The 23,221-nt window shown below is 42.0% G+C and overlaps 1 protein-coding gene across 1 annotated transcript; it reads left to right on the top strand.

Annotated features, from left to right (window-relative positions):
- Positions 1–363: 363 nt before the first annotated feature.
- SLC39A9 (solute carrier family 39 member 9) lies at positions 364–22,978 on the top strand. Its single transcript, XM_084847926.1, has 7 exons — positions 364–1,078; positions 5,754–5,862; positions 10,579–10,776; positions 11,625–11,693; positions 12,683–12,768; positions 16,617–16,751; positions 19,344–22,978. The coding sequence occupies exons 1-7, from the start codon at positions 983–985 to the stop codon at positions 19,572–19,574; spliced, it is 924 nt and encodes a 307-aa protein (XP_084704052.1). The 5' UTR covers positions 364–982; the 3' UTR covers positions 19,575–22,978.
- Positions 22,979–23,221: the final 243 nt, after the last annotated feature.

The raw sequence follows: 23,221 nt of genomic DNA, 5'->3' as shown, positions 1-23,221 counted from the left end.
GAGATGCCACAGTTCTCGCTCACGAAGTCTGGAAGCTAGAGCGGCGACGATGCCCATCTCGCGAGACTGGCCCTCGCCGTTGGCTCGCCGTTCCCCCTTCCTTCCGCGCGGGAGGCGGAAGAGCCGAAATAACTTGAGAGAGCTGCGCGGCTTCGGCCATCTTTGTTAAGGGCTCCCTCGGTCGGCCGTGAGGAGAAGCGTTCGGACTCCCATTCCTAGCAAGAACACATAGCCGTGGGTGGCCTTATATCGCGCGCCTTTCCCTGCCCGCCATCTTAAAATTGGGCGGGAAAGAAAGGGGTGAATAAAAGGAGAGCGGCCCGCTAGTGCGTCTGCTTTCAACTGCCAGGTGTCCCGGAAGTTGAGTGAGCGAAGAGGAAGTGAGCGAAGAGTTGCCACTTGGCCTTATGGCAACAGCTGAGGGAGTTGGGTTTATGGTGATGGCCGCCGCCGCGGCGGACTGAGGAATGGGCAGTTTCTCTCCCCGCCTTCCGTAACCGTAGCCAACTACTGGTTAAGTAGCGCAGTTGGGTGACGAAGGCCGAGTCCATCCGCCTTCCCTCTCTCTTCATCTGCACCACAAGGAGTGAGGGGAGCGTCTGATTTGAGCTACCCGGGGCTGGGCTGTGGACCAGAGGAAAGGGAAGACGGTCCGTTTGCCCCTCGCCCCTCCGAGGGCTGGCTTAGGGCCGCTGAGGCTTTCCTCGGAGGGAGCCGGGTGCCCGCAGTGGACGGCACCCTTAGTGGGGGGTGTCTCCTCAGTAGATTCCGAGCTTCCTGACAGGCAAGTAAGTGGGTCCTGAGTGCTGTGGCCAGTCCTAGGCGGCGGCGCGGCCTCTGAGTGGAAAGGAGGTGTCGCCTGCCCCCTACTTCTTGGCGCAGTCGCCTTTTGGCCCAGGAGGTTTTCTCTCCCTTTGGAGCCGTGAAGGCGAATTCCCTGGTGAATTGGGGCGCCCCGGTTAACACGAAGCAGAAGCCGGCCATGGATGACTTCTTGTCCATCAGCCTGCTCTCTCTAGCCATGCTGGTTGGCTGCTATGTGGCAGGGATCATCCCTTTGGCCGTAAACTTTTCCGAGGTAAGGAGGCTTCCGTGCAACTGCCATCCACTTCTCGAAACGGAGATGCCTAGAAGTTAAAAGTCTGCAGAAAGTAGGGGGGCGGGGGATGCAAACCTTGACTTCTCAAAAGGAGCGAGGCAAGAGAAAAGAAATGTTGAGGGAAGTAATTTAATGAATGCTATTAATATCTACGATGAGAGTGGGGGAAACACTGTAAATAAGAATTTAATTGAAATAAGATCCACATCTCAATTAGCTCTGATCCCTTATATCAGGATTCTGATGCAGTATAATGACCCAGAAAGAAAGAGGAGGTGGTAAAAACTGAAGTCTTTAAAAACAAAATCCAGGTGGTTTGAGTTTGTGTTCTTTCTGACTTGCTTCCGCCCCCCCCCCTCCCCCTGTAAATCTGTTTAAGTCCAGTTTGCTTTTGTGGTGTCAAATATTAGTAAAGTAATTCATGAGTTTTAAAGTTAGTTGAGAGATTTTGGGCACAATCCCTTGCATGTTTAGACAGAAAAAAAAGTCCTACAATTCCCAGTATGCCCCAGCCAACCATGCTTTTTTTTGTCTAAACTTGCATAGGATTGCACTCTTAAAGGTGCAATCCTATGGCCGCTAGTCAGCGGCTGGATAGCCATAGGATAGGTCAGTTCCCGGAGAATCCACCCCCTCTCGCAACGCCTTGTAGGCAGCACGGATCAGCCCCATGCTCGGAAGAGCAGCACAAAGCGGCGAAAACAGGGTGTTCCTGGGGGAAGGCTGGGGCACAAAGGTCGGAAGTGCTGGTGTGATACATCTTATGTGTTGTCCAGCCGCCACTTCCTGCTCTCCTATATCCCGAAATCAGCTGTCTAGCTGTGAAAGCAGGGCGGAGGGAGCGAGGAGGCGATCTGCTCCTCACCACTTCTACCACTCTGCACTGGATAAGCGGTTGCCCCTGGGGTCAGAGGTGACTCTCAGTCCACATAGGATTGCTCCCTGAAGCATGGCAGAAATGTTTTGCTAGATCCAAATTACCAAGAATTCAGTATTCTTTGTGCTAGAAATGTTCAGACAGCTGTTATTTCAGGTGATAGTTACACTATGCTGTTAACTGACACTTGAACAAGGAATACTTGTTCCTATACCTATTCCTACCTGTTGTCTCCATTGAAAAGAGTATCTGATTCTCATTTTAAAATAAATTGTATTCATTTTCCCAATGCATTATGTGTGGCAATAAGTATCTTCTGAGTAAAATGTCTTCTAAAGCTTCCAGATTTGGAGGGGAAAACATCTTTAAAATATGCTGGATAATAAACACAAGACAAAGCAAAAAATAGATAACTTCATATATTTATACCAGTGTTATGTATTTGAAATTCTGCATCTGGAAGAGAAAATGGTTACTTACTGTACAGATGTCTACAGAATTAGAAGCTTATTTAAATGCAGGAAGCATGTCTGCTAAATGTCATTTCATTAAGAGTGCAATCTTATACATATCTATTCAGTAGTAAATCCCATTGAGTTCAGTGGACCTTAATCCCAGGGAAGTGTATATAGGTTTGCAGCTGAAATGAAATTTCTCTGATAAGCATGAAGTACTTTTTGTAATATGCAAAGTCAGGATTGTTTTCATTAAGAATATTAAGTTTTCTTTAAGTTTTATTGCTAAATATGAATGCATGAATGTAAAGGGCTGAGAAGTAACAAGCACTTTAGAAATATTATTGGTTTAGAGCAAATACTTTGAGTAGGCAAGCTTTAAGTTCTACGAGTTTTGTAGTATATCTTTCAACTCTGCACAAATATCTTTCCAGTTCACAGAAATTTCCCAGCATTCCTGCATATACCTGCATGCCACAAAGGTTGGCAAGCTGCTTGCCCATATGATATTACATTTTCTGTGTGACTGGCTAAGTTAAATGGTTGGCTTGTTCTGTATCATTGATCTGTCTACTTAGAGGAAACACATTTGATCTTTGTCTTCTAAAATATTCAGAGGTAGCCATTTTCTAAGTAGTAACTGCCGCAAGGATTGGGAAATGTTTGTCACCCCAACCTCAACTTTCAGCTCTGTCAAGGAAAGGTTTCCTGGCAACAGATGGGTGTGTGTGTGTGTGTGTGTATGGAATCAGAATGGGTTTAGATCAAGGTGGCTTAAATCACCAAAAAATAAAGCAAAATAAACAGGGTGAAATTATTGATGTTAAAACCATTTTTCAGCTGTGGATTCCTGCACTCCCTCAATAAGCATGTATATCAAGTGGCTGCAATAACAATTGCAACATATGAGTTTTCTGTTAACTATGCAATCGTGTGTGTGTGTGTGTGTGTGTGTGTGAGTGAAGTGGTAGATCAGCCACTGCTTCCACGGCCCTGCTGGCTCACGACAGCCAAGGCCAGCAGTGTTGGGGCAGGGTGTATCGGACGTACTGTTTTCACACACACTGATCTCTTTTTTAATTACTCACCCATTGCTTCCAATGGGGGGATTATTTATGCCAGCTCCAGACTGGCATACAGAAGCCTAATCCTAGGTCAAAGGAAAACAAAAGATCTGGATCCAAGGCTGCCTCTGTCCTACCCCCAGAAATTCTGATTGTGGGACCTACTGCAGGCAATACATTTATACTCATGGAACTTACTGTGGTCATATCAACGGTGTCTGGAGCATACGCAGACCACCCTGGCTGGTGGGAAGGCACCTCTGCCTCAACCTAACTGCCCTAGAACAGCTATCCAGGTGATGGCTATGCCTGCAGTCTTTATATTAATTAGCATAATCCAAAACATCTGGTTGTGCAGCCCACATGCACCAGAGAATTGTATCTGCTTAGAGTCAAGAGACAGATTTGTTTGGCTCCCAGTCTGTGCACATGAAAGGATATGATGTAAGATCGCTTAGTAGAAGGTTAGTGCTACAATCCTATGGGTACATTTGGAAGCAAGTCCTATTTGAAAAAGTGGGACTTACTAATGGATTGGGCTGAAACAAGTACCTAAATCTCCCCTAATCAGGGGCAGTTGTTACTGGCAAAATAGTTAGATGGGAAGTCTATGTCCAACTCCTAGGTTGGTATTCATACTTTTCATTATTTGAAAACTGAGGGTGCAATCCTATGGACTGTATCCTCGCTGCTCAGAAACCCCCAAACTTGGAGGCTCCCAAGATTGCAGTGTCCTGCTTGTCTAAAACTGACAGGGTTGGAGGAGCAGTGGAGGCGATCTTTGCCTCCCTGTCCTCCGTTCTGTGCTGTGTCAGAGGGGGAGAGAAGGAGGCTCGGGATAATTTGTATCCTGACCTTCCGGTTTCCTCCCTCGCTGACTGCTGGAATGCCCCCTTGCCCGCCTCTCTGAGGTCAGTTTTCTTACCTCAGAGAGGCAGCCAGCATGATTCTCTCCACACCATCTACAAGGGCTGAGGGTTGGATCTCCTGCTCCCACATCAGAAGGAGTTTTCCCAGTCCTGTGATCCCTGGGATGCTTGCCCAGGAATCATAGAATTGCTCTCTGAATGTGTTGCAGAACTTGGGTAGTTGACAAGTACAAGAACAGCTATATGAGTTCCATAGATGATCCTTGAAGATGACCCACCTTGCATTTTTGTAAGGAAAGGGGGTACAAATGTAAAATAAAACAGAATGGCATTTCCTGGATCCTAGCAGCTTTGATGACTTGGCAACTGTTTGACAGGAGCACGATTCTGCTGGGAAACAGGGTGTGCAAGGAGAGCCATCCCCAGGAACCCTATTTCCCAGCAGAATTGGCTGGCAGCAGCACTGGTGGGTAGGAGCCCAGGGTACCTCTGGTAGGCTGCACAAGCCATGGTTGTCCACCCCTAATCTAATGCAAGCCCCACATGATAAATAAAACATAGGAGTTACATTTGTGCTGCTTAACCTGGGTCAGATACCATTCTCAATGTTTCTATTTTACATAGACCTGGTTTGCATGTAACAACAAGCCATCAGTTTTAAAACTGATGGGTTGTTGTGCATGAGCAGCTGAGAGTGGGTGCACTGCTTGTGGAGTGCCTGCCTCTTCTGCTTTTACTTGATGACCCACAATCAGCTGCTTTGTAGGTTGTAGAGCGTGACATCTGAACCAGTGGTTAACCCAAGTTAATTCCAATCCAAACATATATTTAGAATTATTATTCCTTCAGTTTAACTTTTTATTTTTGTGAAGAAGGGTCTGTATTTCTGTTCTCTGCACTTGACATGGCAAGGATGGTGAGAGGAAGCCCAGCCTTCCTATCTAGCTTGGCTCTGGACATGGGGAAGCAATTGTCCCTGTAATTCTACTGAGCTTCAGAGGGCTCAGTGCAGTGACAGGAAAGATCTCTGCCCCCTTCCACCTAGAGAGGAAAGTTGGGGCTAGCTGTTTTGGCGATGAGCTGGTGAAATGTCTAGAGCACCTTGGCTACCCACCACTAAAATAAGCACCATGCTTTTTTCCCAACTCTGGAGGTGACAGTTGTGGCTGGCTGTTTTGGAAGTGGCTGACCAAAGGCATTTCAGCTGGCCAGCACTAAAGCAAGCCCCTGCTCTTCTCTCCTAGCTCCAAAAGATTGCCTAGATTATTTGTCAAAAGTTCTGATTTCATGTTTCATGTTTTTGAGTAAGCAATATTTATCCAAAAATTTATTCTTGTGACAAGGTTTTGGTTGCTATGAAATATTAATTATTTTGAGTTTTATTTGCAGGAAAGGTTAAAGCTAGTCACAGTTCTTGGTGCTGGGCTTCTTTGTGGAACTGCCTTGGCTGTCATTGTGCCCGAAGGAGTACACGCGCTTTATGAAGACATCTTGGAAGGTGAGAAAACAACAGCATTATTGTTCTGGTGCGAAGTATTCTGAATAATTAAAGATGACCTTTTGCTCAAACCTCAAGCACTGGCCATGTTTATAAGCTTTGTTTTATTATAGATCACAGCCTCTTTTGAATTTCAGCAGTTGTAGGGCAACCTTTAAGTTTTGTATTTTCAGTGAATTAAAATGCCATAGTGGCTTAAAAATCATGGCCAGGACATGTACATGTAACACTACAGAATTCCATACAGCTCTTTCTTTGTTAGGGTGCAGTCTTATCAATTACACCTTTGCCGCTCGAAAGCCTCCGAATTCAGAGGCTTCTGAATTTCCTATGCCCTGCTAGGCTGAAGCCAGCAGGGTGGGAGGAGCAGCAGAGGCAATCTTTGCCTCCCTGTCCTCTGTCTGTCCTGATTTTTGGAGTGGAAGGGGAGGAAGCTGGGTCAAGATAACTCATGTCCTGGCCTCTCTGGTCCCCTCTTCTCCCCTCCTGCCCACTGGAACACCCCCTTTCCTCCTCCTCCAAGGTAGTTTTTCTGACCTTGGATGGCAGCCAGCGTGGTTCTTTCCACACCAGCTGGGTTGGGGAGTGGGGTCAGATCTCCGACTCCCCCTTGTGAGGTAGGAGCGCTCTGTTTGTTCCAGCCTTCCTCCTAGAAGACCCGCATTTTATCCTCCCAGCTACCCTGTGAAGTATGGGTGGTTGAGTTATTTGGGGGTTGTTTCCCCCAAAAACAAGACATGCCACTCAGGTTCGGATGACATGACAAGCCATGTGGGTGGGTAATTAGGCAGTTTGCACCCAGCTCATGCCATGGTTTAAATAAGCCATGGTGGCTAGTTTAAGCTTCTGTGTTCGTGTGAACCAGCTCATTGACTGGCCCATGTTCACCACATGACCTTCATAGCTGAGTTCAGAGTTGAACCTGTATTTTCCTGTTTTAAACCTGACACTCTTTCCACTATACCACACTTGCTCATGGTCCTTGAGTGAGCCTAAGCAGCTTGTTGGACCCCAGTCCATACATTTAATATCAAAACAACCACAGTTGTTGTGGATATTAATGGAATCCTGTGTAGTGAGCCCATGCAGGTTTATATACTGTGATTATCTGATCCTATTGTTCAAGTGCAGAAGTTAGTATTGGGCAAAATTCAGCATCCCGTGGGATTTGGCGTTCTCTTTATTTTGCTTACGTTCCCAGCTATTAGGTTTATGCTTGAAAATACCTTGGAAAAGCCTGAAAATGATTCAGAAGTCAGGGGGCCGGATATTAGTGCAGGTTTAGCTCTTTGGCTACCAGAACTAGAATAATGTATTTAAAATAAATAAATGTATGCATGTTTGTTTACAACATTTGTATACCATTCCACATCTGAAACAGATACCGGAGTGGTGAACATAAAAGGTAAAGTGATGAAAAGAATTAAAACCCCATATTAAAATTGTTTTTTAAAAACGGAATACCAATAAAAATCCTCCCTGGTCAGTTAAAGAATGCTTCCTGAAGAAGAGCTCTTTTCAGGAGGTGCCAGAAGAAGCAGTGTTTGTGCCTGCCTGACCTCCAGGGACAGGGAGTTCCAAAGAAAGGGGGCCACCACAGTGAAGGCTCTTCTCCTTGTGAACTCCAGTTGGGCCATAAGTCCATGTGGAACCACCAGGAGCATGCCCTCTAATGACCTCGGTGACCAGGCAGGGAATAGGCAGCCAGCGCAGTTCCCTCAGCAAAAGAGTTGCATGCTGAAAAGGAGCAGCTCTCAACAAGAGCTGAGCTGCTGCACTCGCTCCAGCTTCCAGAGCAGCCTTAAGGGCAGGCCCACATAGAGCGCATTGCAGTAATCCAGTCTTGAGGTTACTAGCACCCATACCACTGTGGCCAAGCTATCCCTGTCCAGGAGAGGCTGTACTTGGTGAACCAGTCAAATCTGGTAAAAGCCACTCTGAGCTGCCATGGCCATTTGGGGCTCCAGCAACAATGATGGATCTAGGAGTACCCCAACCTACGAACCAATTATTTCAGAGGGAGTGCAACCCCATCCAGAACAGGCAATGAGCGTGCCTCCTGTACCTGGGAACCACTCACCCACAGGGCTTCCATCTTGCCAGTATTCACTTTCAGTTTATTGGCCCTCATCCAGCCCATTACTGGGTTTAGGGACTGATCCAGGACTTGCATAGCCTCTTCAGATGTCACAGGGAGGTAGAGCTGTGTGTCATCAGCATACTGATGGCACTTAGCTCCAAATCCCCTAATGACCGCTCCCAGTGGCTTCATACAGATGCTAAACAACATTGGGGACAGGATAGTACCCTGTGGAACCCCTTAGCTCCATTGCCAAGGGGTTGAGGAATGGTCACCCAATGTTACTCTCTGAAATTGACCCTGCAGGTAAGACCAGAACCACTGTAATACATTGTCTCCAGTGCCATATGGTTACAGTATTGCAAGATCTGTGGCTTGGGGTGCTGTGAATAGATTTATTTGTGTGTTATACTGATATGCCAGTAGTTCTAATTGAGAAAAAAGTGGATTGTTTTGTTTGAGTGTGTCATTTGTTTTTATGTGGATTATTTTGTTGGGTGTCATTTGTTTTTATGTGAGGGAATTAATGTCCTAGGCTGGTGTGACTTGTATTTCCAATTGATAAATCACTGATGAAGAGGGGAGAGGGAGGGAGAAGGTATGTTGGACTCCTCTGAGTAAGCTTTTTGGAACTGTAGAGGTACGTATCTGTTCATTTGGATATGTAGAGGTACATATCTGTTCATTTGTACACATATATCAGTTAATGACTTGTTCGTGTTTTGTGTCATAGTTTCTGTTTTTGTTTTTTCAGAACACTGTAATTTTCTTTTTAAAAACCAGGGAAATTCAGTTATCAAAATCCTGCTGTTGGCTCAAGCTTCACAAAGCTGTAAATTGGAAGCTAGGACTGATGCCTTAACAGATGTGCCTCATGATTAGTAAAGATGTTGTGCAGTGTCACAAATAGTGCTTTCTTACAAGCAACAAACAGGCATGGAGCAACTTACAAGAGGATTCCTCTAGCAATACAATAAGGCTTGTGTGCGTTATAAGGCCATACAGGACCAGGACGTGGGGTATCTTTGCTGGTCCCAGGCACTCCATCCTCCTCATCTGGATTTGTGCCTGAAAGACCCAGGAAAAGTGGGTACATGGAAGGTAAGTTGTAAGCAAGCACAATTTGTGACATTGCACAACATCACTGATCATGGGGCATGCCTGTTCAAACATCAACCTTGGTTTCCAATTTCCTGGCTTTGCGGATCTTGAGCCAAAATGTATTAGCCTTAACTCTGGTCTTAAACCGGTAGGTTTTTTGATAATTAAATATAGCACAGATGAATACTGCAGTTTCCAGTTGTTGGAAAATGGATACATAAACCTTGAAATTAGAGACACCCCCCAGCTTACTTGCTTCCCTTGTTGTTACACATTCACCCATTCCCCTCTCCACTGCTGTCTCCTCTTCCCTTTTACTAATGCCTTTCATCAGCTGGAAAGGGAGGCAGCTGGTGGTACATCTTCCTTGGAGGTAATAATGCTGCTCTTCCTAGGCTGTAATGAACACCACATAGCTATCCCAATCATGTGTGAGGCAGCTCATGAAGAGAATTGGGAATCTGCTGCAATGCTTTCTTTCCCAAAACTGGAAAGACTGCTGTGGGATTACTAGGGCTCTTGACTCATGCTACAGCGATAGTGATAGGAAATGGAAAGGTAGAGGCAATTGCTGCTTGTTTTATGTATTTGTGTAATTCAGCATGTCAACATATATCCTGTTTGATTGCTTTTGAAAAACAACACTTCTCTGAAATTGGTGATGTGTTTTAATATAAAATTTTAACTGTGATGTTTAATAGGGGCAGTTCTTGGGGGGGGGGGCTGTAGTTCTAATTTAGTTTAATTGGAGATGTGATGTAGCTTAACCAAGAGTAGATTGCTTTCCTTGATGGTTATTGAAAATAACAATACACAAAGCTTCCACTTCAAAGTATGTTTTTAATCCCCATGACTGGGGTAGAGGAACCCCCAAGCTCCTGGTTGTTTAAGCACCTAAGAACTGATAGAAACATAATAAATGCTGCCAGGAATAGAAAGTCAGTAAAAGAAAGTGGCTCAGCATACTTCCCTAAGGTCATTGGAGATATACTATTCACTTGCCCCAAGATGCTTCTTATTGATCTCTAGAAATTTAGAGTTGTCACAGTGCCTGCACATGTACACACATTTGCTTACTGTACCTGCTGGTAAGCTTTTGCTTTCACTAAAATGTTTGAGTTTAAAGAAAGTACCTACATATGTTAAATGAGGCTTGTGTACCTATAATCACTGACTGACCATTAAAATTGTTTCCCTATTCAATTTTAAATCTCTTTCTGACAGATTACAAAAGCTGAAGACTGAAAATGCATTTTTCACACATGCTGGTGTTCAGCACTCATGAGCAACATCTATGTGGTGGTTAATACACGAGTATCTTGACTTTTTCCTCTTAAACAAAAATGTATGAAAGAACCTAATTTTATTAAGTTAGCTCAGTTGCATTTAAAATTCTTTTGTACCTTTTTCATGAAATGTAAAAATGGCTTGGATGCCAACAAATTATCTAATAATTTTGACAATTAAAATATGTTGGAAATGCAGTGCTCAAGGCTTCTGTGGAATTTCAAACTGTCCTGTTTTGTTTCCTTTAGCAAAGCATCACCCAGCCAGTGAGACTCAAAAGATGGTTGAATCTGAGAAAGTACCAGATGTACTAGATGTGCACGACCATGAGCACAGCCATGATCATTCAAGATTACATGCTTACATTGGTGTTTCCCTTGTCCTTGGCTTTGTCTTTATGCTTCTGGTAGATCAGATTGGTAGCTCTCATGTCCACCCTGCAGATGGTAAGTCAACTCAGATCATACTTGGAATGAATAGCGAGAGAGTCTTGAAATACTCAGATATGCATATTCTAGCGTCACCTGTTTTAAGTAAAAGTAAACAGTTTGTTCCACATCAAGTGCTTTAATTAAAACGTTTCAGGACCTGGAAGGCAAAGTTAGTTTATATACACACATGGTGTATGCCAGGGCTTGAGTGGATTGAATTTTGTGGGTATTCTTTCATGAGTCTAGAAGTGGAGGTTCTGAAGCAAAATTACTACTATTGCCTGTTCAATACAGTGTTAAGGCTTTGCAATAAAATGCTTGCTCAAAAGTCTATATACTGCCAATGAAATAAGTTAACCTCCATACTGGAAGGATTTTAAATGAGGTTTTGTCTGCAGAGATTTAAAACATTTATTGGTAGGCGTCAAGCTTTTAAAGAACAATGTTTTCCACCAGGAGATTTTTTCTAGAGTAAATAAACATTCTAGAATGTTACTGTTAAACAAACCCAGTATGACAGTCCAGGTTATTCTGAGTTTTGGGTAAATCAAGTCTGAATTCACAAAGGTATAGCAATAATTGACAATGCTGCTGCTGGTATCTACTAAGCTTTAGCATGCTGTAAAATAGGGGCAACAGACAACTAAGGCACAGTGCCCTTCAAAAGGGGACAGCTTTGTGGAATAGTCCACCTCCCCAGTTCTAAAAACAATCTGATATGTGAAGAAACTGGTGAACTGTTAATATGTTATAGCTTGGTTTTAGCTAACACGTTGGGTGTTAATTCCTGTAATATTTCTTTTTTAGGGTTCTCTACATACTTGTTTATATCTTATTTGGTTAAGATTTCTTAATTATTTCAGACCCAGAAGCAGCAAGGTCGGGAAATTCCAAAATTACTACTACACTGGGACTAGTTGTCCATGCAGCAGGTGGGTCACTGTTGTTGGTCACTTTTAAAGAACAAATAAGAACAAAGGCCTTATTTGTCAGGTTATCCAGGTTAGAATTATGCTAGTTTTGCATGACATGACACCAGTAATTAGCATTCCTGGTAAGGAAAGGAACCTTTGTATCATGCTTGCAATACCTTTCTCCAAGCTTACTGAGCGCTCTTTTGTGTTGGGTAAGAGAGAAGAGGGAGAAGACTGACACAAACCTTAGGGACGTGTACCTAATAATGAATATACTGCTTAGTGCTCGGGGAGCTCCAGTGCACACATGAAACTCCCACACAAGCAAAACATTATCCATTTGCTTTTAATTTGCAGGGCAGCTGCCAGATCAAATCTCTGAACTGGAAGGGTGAAGATTTTTATTGGAATCTTATTCATAGTAAAAATGTCAACTAGTACAATGGTTTATATGCTAATAAGGTTACATGTAGTTCAAAACACTCAATCTGTCCAAGCCCTCAGAGGCCTAATTTCCACCACTCCCATGCGCACACCAACACACCCTTTTCCTTCTACAGTTTTCAGGAGGCAAAGCAAGCCTTTATTGTGACAGTAACCTTGAAATTCTCACCGTGTTCATCTGAAAGAATAAACTGAAGTCAAATATGTCAGGCCTCTGACTCTGATAGACAGTTTAAGAAGAGAAACTAGGAACAAGTCTGATATGATTTAGAACACTGGTGTTCTCATGGCATAAAGGAGTAAACAGAGTAGTTGGGTGTATTGCCTCTCAGAAGACTGAGGGCCCATTCATGATTTGAAACTGTTGCTATAGATTTGCTCTCAAAAACTGTCCTTTATCAGAATTAAATCATTAAAAAGGGAAAGCAGATTAAGATGTGATAAGAGAATGATGGGTGCGGTTTACATTATAAAATTGTTCCTTGCATAAAATGGCTCCTTAAGCCTTTGATCAGTGGATGGGTTCACACTTGTGTGTGTGTGTTTTTCCCCCCCTCATTAAGCTGACGGTGTTGCCTTGGGTGCAGCAGCTTCTACATCTCAGACCAGCGTCCAGCTAATAGTGTTTGTTGCAATTATGTTACATAAGGTAAGCCTTTGAGTAGGAAATCTTTACATGTTTCTGGTATGCATGGATGGTATTCGTTATTGGGAGTCATGGATTTGCATTAGTGGTGGAAATTATGATTTAAGAACAGTGTGACTTAAGAAATCCATGCGTTTTCTTGAAGCATTTCTTCATTTCTCATTTCCCAGTGGAACTTTTTGGCATGTTAGTTTCCAAAGTTATCTTCTAGCTTTCATGCCTAAGAATGGCAGATGAAATTGATTGTAAATGCAGAATCATATATTTTATTTCTAGTCTGTGGCTTGTGGCAGGAGTAGTGATATTTATGTGACCAAATTAGTACCATTCACATATAAAAGGGAGGTCCCTCCAAGCCCAGAGGATTGTTGTGCATCTCTCGGTTTGTGTCTTTAAGCTTATGACAGCAACCTAACCTGTACCTTGGCTCTCCCTCCACAATCACTCTGCATCTCTGCATGTGTGCACACGTTGGTTGCAGGGCTTCAGTTATCAATACAGGTTAGGATGAAAAGTAATAAATTATAAAGAGTAGAGATGTTAAATTGGGCCGCGGTGGCTTAGTGGTTAAGACGCAGTTCTGAACTGCAGACCGGAAAGTCGGCAGGACAGCAGTTCGAGACCCGAGTGCTGCGTGACAGAGTGAGCTCCCGTCTTCAGTCCCAGCTCCTGCCAACCTAGCAGTTCGAAAGCAAGAAATTGCAAGTAGATAAATAGGTACCGCCTCGGCGGGAAAGGTAACAGCGTTCCGTGTACCTCGGTGTTCAGTCATGCCGGCCACATGACCACGGAAGCATCTTCGGACAGCGCTGGCTCTTCGGCTTAGAAGTGGAGATGAGCACCACACCCTAGAGTCGGACATGACTGGTTGGGGACACCTTTACCTTTAGGGATGTTAAGGCCCAGAAAACAACCAGAAAAACTTGGGGGGGGGATGGGGACGAGTTTTTCCATTTTTTCTGAGGACCATTTTTGTTTTTGCTGAAAAATTGGAAAAATTCAACAGCTTTGGATTATGGAATATTTTCTTTTAGAATTTAAGACCAAGTTTTTATATATTGTTACCCAGCCTTTACTCCGCAAAAAATGATTTCTAAAAACTATGTAATAAAAACACTTCTGTAGAAAGACTAGAGCTGTAAAATGTTTGGAAATAATGAAGCAATGGGGAAAATATTTTTTTATCCTCTCTATAAGATTCCCAGCATAGGTAGTTCTTTCATTCCTTATTAAAATTATTGATCTAGAGTATATTTTACTGATAGACATTTGTGCTCAGTTTCCCAACATGTGACCATTGTGCAGTGTTGGCAGTATATGTGCATTCTTGACAGCTTGGGTTTTGTTCTATAGAGTCCTGTGTTTCTGATGCTGTAGCAGTCATTTAATATAGTTCTAATCTATTCAGACAAGAATTACAAATTCACTAACTCGGTTTACTTTTAAAGTTTTAAAATATAATGTTAATGTTATGAGCAAATTAAGTCATACATAAAATAACTTCAGCCACAGAAAAGCTGCTTTATGTTCCTAGAGCAGCCCTCCCCAACCTGGTGCCCTCCAGATGCTTGGACTACCATGCCTAGCATTCCTGACCATTGGCCATGCTGCCTGAGGCTGATGGGAGCTGAAGTCCAAAATATCTGGAGGGCATGAGGTTGGGGAAGGCTGTCTTAATGCAACAAAGTGACTTTAGATCTGTAAAGAGCACTTTAAAAATAGGTATTGCTTATTTTTCAGTTTTTCCAAAATTTCCAATGTTTCTAGAAAAAAAAATTGAAAGAACCCTTTTTCCTTACATGGCCTTAAGATTTCTGGAAATGTCTGTTGTTTTTCAGTCATTAAGTCGTGTCCGACTCTTTGTGACCCCATGGACCATAGCATGCCAGGCCTGCCTGTCCTGTACTCTCTCCCGGAGCGTGCTCAAGTTCATATTCATTGCATCGGTGATGCTATCTAGCCATCTCATCCTCTGCCGTCCCCTTCTCCTTTTGCCTTCAATCTTTCCCAGCATCAGGGTCTTTTTCCAGGGAGTTTTCTCTTCACATTAGGTGGCCAAAATATTTGGGCTTCAGCTTCAGTATCTGTCCTTCCATTGAGCAGTCAGGGGTGATTTCCTTTAGGATGGACTGATTTGACCTCCTTGCAATCCAGGGGACTTGTAAGAGTCTTCTCCAGCACCACAGTTCGAAGGCATCAATTCTTCGGCGCTCAGCCTTCCTTCTCTAATAAAGGGGTTAATAAATCTGTAGGTTGGATCCAAGATCCATTTTCTGTAGACAGAAGGGCTCCTTCTGGGGGAGGACGGGGGAGGAAGTAATCTTTACTATTCCCCCCCCCCCCCCGCACAAGCCTGCTCCAGAGTTTGCTGCACCCTCTGGAACAGTGTGGGAAGGTGGTATTATGAGCTAAGGCTGAGGAGGGAATCACTCAGGTAATACTGGCAGGAGGAAATGCTTGATCTAAGCCAAATAACAGTATGAACGGACACATTTCTCTGTGTACATATTTATCTGTGTACTCTGGTCACCCAATGAAACTGTCTGGTATGTTCAAGACAGAAGTGCATTTCTGCACGATGAATAATAAACTTGTGGAATTCATTACCACCAGTGATGGTAATAGTAACTTATGTGGTTGTCTAGCTTTGGATTTTTTTAAAAAGAGGAGATTCAACACATTCCTGGGCAATGTCTATCCACTATTAGCCATGATAGCTAAATGGAACCTCCATCTTCAGGTGCAGTGTATTTTTCACAGTCAGATGCGGGGGAGAAACAGGGAGTAGCCACTACCTTCATGCTTTTGGGAAGAGCAGGGCATGTAACTGATCACTGTTGACACAAAATGCTGGTCTAAATGGACCTTTGGACTGGTTCAGCAAGGCTGACTGTGTGGGAGCTCAGAGTAAGGTTGTTGCCTTCCACAATGCCAGTAAATGTGCTTTACTTTTAGAAGCTGGACTATGCGGTTTAGTTAATACTTTAAATGAAAGGGGAAAACTACTTCAAAGGTGGATTTCTGAGAAATTGGGATGCTGAACTGCATAGAAACATTACAGCAGGCCAACTCTGCCCTTCCCCCACCACTTCTATTTTTACACTTTTTCTCTTACCCCACCCCCACCCTTCCATCAGATCTGCAATAGTCTCCTGAGGCCAAGTGTTAAGCTAGTTGCTTTTGATTCCCTCCCTTCTTCCCCTGCCCCACCACACAGTGTAATCACAAGCAGATCACCTCTTTGTGCATAGAAGTTCTTTTAATTTGCAGTGGAAGTTTGAAGTGTTTCTATCAAAGTAGAACAAATGAATTGGGGGGTGGGAGAGAGGCCCAGTTCTGTTGTCGGTAACATCTGTATAAAATGTCTTATCCCATCTTCTTTTTTAAAAAATCAAAATTTGGGGAAGGGGATTGATGCTTACATCTTGGTTTTCTACTGCAGATGTGTGTTTTTTACAGCACTTCAAGTTATTAAGAAAAGAAAAACTCTGCTACAGCAGACGTTTGCTATCTAGATGCTGTTTTGGAAACTAACAAGAATGAAAATTAAGTTGGAGTGGGTTTAAACCTTTTACAGCCTAGTTAACTGTGCCTTTGTGATGATTATGCAAATCCATGGGATGTGATATGCTAATAGCTTCTGTAGTAGTTGAATTTGTAATTTAAGGAAATGCTATGCTACATATACACCTTGCACTCAGAATGATCATAAATGGAAAAAGAACTTAAATAGGCCATAATAAGATAGTAGCTTTTGGGCTGGCTAAGCATTCCATTTCACTGAACAGAAATAGTGATTGCAGCCTGTTCTATAGTTCTACATAACATCTTTAGCGATTTTTCTCTTATAGGCACCAGCTGCCTTTGGCCTTGTCTCTTTTCTTATGCACGCTGGTCTTGAACGGAATCGAATCAGGAAGCACTTGCTAGTTTTTGCACTAGCAGCACCTGTTTTGTCAATGGTAACTTATTTGGGACTAAGCCAGGTAAATCTCTTCTCAGATTTAACTGCCCAGAATTACGATCTAACGCGGGAAGGAGATGCTAAAATCGTGTTTTACCCACATTGTTATTACCACTCAGTTTTGCATGAGTAAGTGTGTTGTGGAATGTATCTAATCAAATACTTCTGTATCTCCTTCAGTAATATATTTTTAGTGGATTTTGAATTGCCAGACATTTGTGCTATGACTAAAAGTTTGAATCTTCTACAGATTATGACATCTACTAAAGACATCAGCAATTGTTGCTTTTGCCAACAGTATTTGAATATAAACAAATTAAAAATATTACATGAAACGTCTGTGAGCATTCTATTTTGCACTGACACATTTATTTAAGAAATTTATACCCTACTTTTCCTCTCCAAAAAAGGAGTTGCTCACAGTGGCTTACAAAATATAGAAAGCATAAAACAATAGCCTGTTAAACACATTAACAATGAGCTAGTGCAACATATACAGAGAACCAAAACTAATGAGCAATAAATAAAATTAAGCAAATGCATCTGCAATGAAGATTAAAAACTTTGGAGGGTTAATGTGTCCTGATGTTACTTTGAACTATCTGCTTAAAGTTTAGTATTCAGGGAGCATTTAGCTGACTGTTAAATTCATATAGCACAGGAAGGGGGAACCTTTCCCAGCCCAAGGGCCCTGTTATGATCTGGGAAATGTCTTGGGGTGGGCAGGGTGCATCCATATGTGGAAGGGGCATAAAGCAGAATGGGTGCAGCTACTGATCTTAAGCCTACTCAGAAGTGCGAAATTCAAGGCTTTTGCATGTCTACTCAGGAGTAAGCATGAGCAGCATGTCTACCCACAAGAAAGGAGGACAAGCATCTGCAGGATAAATCTCAGAAGTAAGCATAAGTGAATCACTCAGAAGCTTCTTCCCAGCCCCCACCCCTTGCAGAGAAAAGCTTATCTCTGATTACCAGCTGATTGGAGATAAGAGTTTTTTCTTCTGCACAATGACAAAGGCTCCCTTCCCTGTAGGGAGAGGGTCAGGGCCTGGGGAAGAAGCTGGCAAGCCAGTTGGGGAACCCCCGCAGGCAATATCTGGCCCACTAGCCAGATGTTCCCCATCCCCACTATAGCAAATAAAAGCACTTTTAAACAAAGTGTGCACTTACCATCATTTGGGTTACCCAGGTTTTACACTAAGAATAATTATAGTACAGGAATCTTTGGATTAATTTCTTTTATTAATATAAATGTGTTTTATTAGGAAATCTCTTAAGTATCAAAACATTTAAAAGCAACTAAGGATGCAATCCTATGCATGCTGGGAGTTGTAGGACTTGTTTCTGTCTAAATGTGCATAGGATTGTGCCCTAAGGTAATATTGCGAAGCATTTTTTATTACGAAACAATGTTTTATTTATTTATATATTAGATTTATTAGCCGCCCATCTGACTGGCTACCTGGCCACTCTAGGTGGCGTACAATACAAATAACATGAAATAAAACAAATTTACATAATCAACTGAACAAAAAAACATTGCTCTAAAAAACCTTAACCCACTCCAAATGCCCACCTGAACAGCAAGGTTTTCAAAGCCCGGCGGAAGCCCATCAAAGAAATGTTGAGTCCATACACTTACTGGAGCTTCTCTATGGAGAGTCTGGCAGTTTGTCACAGTCCAGGAGCTTCAATATTAAAGAAGCTACCTACCCCCAAAATCAGCTCATATTTATACAGTTTCTGAAATGTTATTGCATTCTTATCTACTGTCCCATAAACTTGGGCTCAGTTGACTCGTTAAAAAGTTCCGATGGGTTTAAAATATATTTTTGAAAAGGCTGTAACACATATCATTCAGGCTACGTAAGATTAATTGTGAATTACAGATTTGACAAAACAACTCCTGACTCAAAATTTAAGAATTAAACCCAAGTGTATAAATTTTGTGTATATATCATGCTTTCTAGTGTTTGTAACTTTTACAAAAAAAATTGCTCACTAATAAACAAAAGCTTTGCTTGTTTGAACTTGAATAATAAACTAACAGTTTTACATTTTGACACGCTTCAGATAAATCTTGATCCTGGCCATTCAATTCTACAACTCTATTCCTTATATATTCCCTTGATCTTGAGCAGTGGGCTTTAAGTCAACAATCTCGCATCAGATATTATATAAAATGCGTTGCCAATTGGTTTTTTATATCAGTTTCCCAGAGTTCTTTGTGAACTTGCTTTGTGTCTTATTAATATTAGTTCTCATTTGTTTAATTCTCTGGATTTCCATGTATGTCTTATGCAACATCTAAGGTAGTTGTCTAGGGTTTGATGCGACAAGACTACTTTCATTTTTTGCAGAAGGAGGATGTGAATAATCACTTCAGTAAACATTTGAGCACATTAGTGGCACCCTTGTTTGGATAAATCAATGACAGATATGGAAAGTTGGCTCTCAGAATCATTTATTCTTCAGTGGCTAGTTCAGGATAGGCAATAATACTTCTCAAAGCTGGCTTTGAGTCTTCAGTAGAATAATTAATTGAAGTATAATTAAAAAGGAATCTCTTTAAGCATTGTATTTTGTCTCCTTTTGCCATGTTTTTGTTTTACAGAGCAGTAAACAAGCACTTTCAGAAGTCAATGCGACTGGAGTTGCCATGCTTTTCTCTGCTGGAACTTTTCTGTATGTTGCCACAGTTCATGTTCTCCCTGAAGTGGGTGGAATGGGACACAGCCACAAACCTGATTCTACTGGAGGCAAAGGACTCAGCCGCCTGGAGGTGGCAGCATTGGTTCTGGGCTGCTTGATTCCTTTGATTTTGTCCATTGGACACCAGCATTAAAAGTCTGAAGTCCAGCAATCTTCTCAGTCTGGTATGAGCAGCAAACTGGTGTCAGCTGCTCTTTTATCATTGCCTCTCTTATCCTGTTAACCACCCCATCTGTTTTAAGGAGTTGGAGAGAAGTACAATTACAAAAGGAGGAATTATGGGAAAGCTTTTAGTATAGCAGACGGTACTGTTGACAGCCTGACATAAATCCTGCATAACTTCCCTTTTCTGAAGATACTCTGATTATGACTTCTTGCCCTATTCTCAGGGAAGTTGGAATTTAAGAGATTATTTGGGAAGAACTTTGCAGCTCATCATGAAATCATAATCCAAGTATTCTGTATGTCTGCATTCACAGCTGACCTCTTGACATTAGATGCTGCCTTCTGACATGTGGAACTACTATTTGCCACCTCCAGATTTTTCATCTGGTAATGATGACATGGGCTGTCTTGGGAGGATGCATCTGCTGAAGAAATGTGTTTCGGATGAAACTCTGGACAAGATTTGTACTAATTAAACAGACTGTTAGGTTTCTTTCACTGAATTACTAGGAAACATCTGTTGTGCCCCTTGAGTATAACAATCTATATGGTAGAATGAGGGAGCCATGCTGGGTTGGAGTTTAGGTTGTTCCAGGCTTTAAGGAGCAGGTGCTTATTGAAATGGACACTATACTAATGTATTCCACTAAAATAGAATATGGTAAGCGGTAATCAGCAAGAGTGAAGGGGGCTAAAGTATCAATCTCTGCGATAGCAGAGACTAATATATACCATTATCACAAGCGAGAAGCATCCTAAGTTGTTGTGGGCCCCTCTCTCAAATTGTTCAGTCAACTCTGAGTGTAAGTGCAATTGTGGAATGCAGTGCCAGTCACTGATACCTTCCATGTAAGAAATGCTACTTTTTGGCTAGTAAATTCCATTTTGTTATGAAAGAAATTGTGAGAGCCTTGGGCAGAAACCTAAAACATTTGAAGGTATATGTAAATTCTGAGCACACAATTTTGACATCAGTTTTAAATCTTCATTCTCACTGCCAGCAATTCTTCAATTAATATTTACAATGTCACTGTTAGCAGAGGTAACTGGTGTCTGTAGCACTGGTTATTCTGTGTAACTTATATTTCCCTCTTTCCCTATCATTTTACAAACAGCCCACATAATGTGGATCTCTTCTATGCCTTATCCACATCCTATATTTGCTTGGCAGAGAATGATGGTTTGGTTTTTCATGAGAGTTTGGTTTTTAATTGCTTATTCCTGCTTGCTGATTTGGTATTAGTGCAGCAGCAGTAGTCAAGATCAAGACTTCACTGAGGATCTTGTATTTCATGAGAGAGGCGTAACATTAGAAATTGAAGTTAAAATCTGCACAGAAGAATGTACATGTGGTCTTTCCTGTATGCTAGTTATTGATCTCATCTAAAACCAACACTCAGCAGGCCTGCCCGTGTGATCCAGAAGTGTAGTGCACCAGCTACATAAGTGGATTCACCAAAAGCTTGGATAAGCCACCTAGTTTTTATGCCTGCCCTGGACTGTAAGAACAGGTGTTGTCAAAACACCTGGTGGCCACATCAGCTGAGGTTTGGTGCATTGAAAATTGTGTGGCCTGCTCTATTTTTTTTCTTTAAAAAGGAGCCTTATTTGTAAGGTATGAATGCTTTCTTACTGATCAAGTGGAGTTTTTCTATAACGTAAAATAGAATTACACTCTCAAAATGTAATATAAAGAAAACATAGTAGGTAATATCTGGTATGAGACACAAGATGGCTTATGTGCTTGTCACATCTGCATATTTGATGACTGTAGGAAAGCTAAACAGCAGTATAATTAAAGGCCAAGTTTGCCCTGCAGTGGTGGTTAAGGCAACAAGAAGTTCCTGAGTTGGCAAGGAAGGAAATGGTGGCAAAATAAGAACATCTGGGTGAACAACAAACTTGATCTGAAAGTTTATAGATCTAGAAGCACTTGGTGTAGGAGTTGGGATTAAATCATACTTCAAAATCACTCTTTTTCTTAGTATTTTTAACATTTGAGAGAACCTCAGGAATCCTACTCTAGGGCAGAGTTGCATTTAATTGCTGATAGCTTTTAGCAAAAACATGGCCAGAAGCTGCCTACACCACTTCATGTATATGAAAATGATGTCTGCCAATTCTAGCTTCTCTGCTTTCTAACCTTGGGCCGAGTACCCTACCAGGAAGCCTATGTTGTACTTCTATCCTTGATTTATAAGGAACTATGTCTACAATCAATATGTTGGATGTATCACATACTAAACATGAGCAAGGCAAGACATGAGGCACTACAGCAAAGGCCTGTAAGGTTGAAATGTTTCCAAATGCATTCAGCGTTAAACGACTTGTTCTCCTCTACCACTGCCACTCTGATTTGCTAATATGTGGTGACCAGGATGTCTTGGTGCTTTATCTGTACTGAATTGCCTAACTGCTACCACTTAAGTGGCTACCAATGAGAAGGGAATTTCTAGATTATGGCACCAGATGTGTAATCCCTTCTATAGCCATGAGAATCCTAACATTGAGGAGACGTCTAGGTTGAAGCAAACCCGAGTTTACTATCCCCCATCTTAAGAATCATCACTCAAAATCGGGGCTTTTGTAGTCTAAAATCTTATTAGTCAAATACAAATTCTAATCAAGGTCTTACACTCGACTTCTGGAAGCTATCAACTGCTGAGTTAGGGATGTATTCCTGCACTTCCACAATGCACATCAGTTGTGGACTGAGTTGAAAGTGGAAATCAGTTAATCTCTGGAACATTATGTTTGGCCACTTAATTGACCACTATTCACAAAATAAAGGGATGATCTCTTGCTTAACTGAGTTAAAAAAAACTTGGTTTATAACACCTGCCATGGTGACAGAGCAGACATATCAAGGGCACATAGAATCTACAAATATGGAAGGACACTTCTTGGAATTTCTGAAAATGTTCTGAAACAGCAGAAAATTGCTTAACTAGAGAGGGCTCACCAATCTGTCTTTCAGGTACACTCAGTGGGAGCTAGTTTGCATTCTTCATAGCCAGCTGTATTGGAATGGGAAAACTTGAACTTGTGTATTGTGCTGCTGCGTTATGTTCTTTATGATGAACCACAGGAGATATGAGGGAGGAAAGCCCTTATATCAATATGAGGAAGCAGAGTTTTCATTTCAAAAGGAGATCAACTTTCTGTGCTTCAGTCATGTTTCTGAGTAGCTGTGACTTTCTGGGCACAGTGTTCCCTGGTCACAGCTGTATACCTGATTTTGTGTACTCAAGTGTAATTTTAATGTCTTTTACAAATCATTCCATGGATGGCTGCCTTATTTTTGATTTTTTCACTCTAATTGTGAACAGTTTAAAAATGTTTTTATTAAAACAAATGTTAGCTGCACTGCAGAAGTAAGTAGCCTTATTTCTTTTGAGTGGTTGTGCTGAAGTGATTCAGTAATTTGATACTTTGTGTGTGCGCTTTTCCTGCGGCATGCTTTATTTCAGTTCTTACATAGTTATGCTCCCTCCTTTAACTTCAGAATAGAGATCTTATAAAACAGTTTTAGGAGAGCCTTAGGAAAAGCACAATGGCATCAGTGTATTTTTCACCCTCCACTGGCTTTTGTGCTTCCTGAATGGTCCAATATAG

Source organism: Heloderma suspectum, chromosome 1 (assembly GCF_057233095.1).
Source record: "Heloderma suspectum isolate Gila_16-S chromosome 1, 16-S_ref, whole genome shotgun sequence".
NCBI classification, from domain to species: domain Eukaryota; kingdom Metazoa; phylum Chordata; class Lepidosauria; order Squamata; family Helodermatidae; genus Heloderma; species Heloderma suspectum.
The sequence above is the reverse complement of the archived record's forward strand: the minus strand, read 5'-3'. Positions and strand labels throughout refer to the sequence as shown.

Coding starts and splice junctions, on each gene's coding strand:
- SLC39A9 (XM_084847926.1), top strand. CDS start 983: ATGGATGACTTCTTGTCCATCAGCCTGCTCTCTCTAGCCATGCTGGTT. Junction 1,079..5,753: donor TGGCCGTAAACTTTTCCGAG/GTAAGGAGGCTT, acceptor TTTTATTTGCAG/GAAAGGTTAAAGCTAGTCAC. Junction 5,863..10,578: donor TTATGAAGACATCTTGGAAG/GTGAGAAAACAA, acceptor TGTTTCCTTTAG/CAAAGCATCACCCAGCCAGT.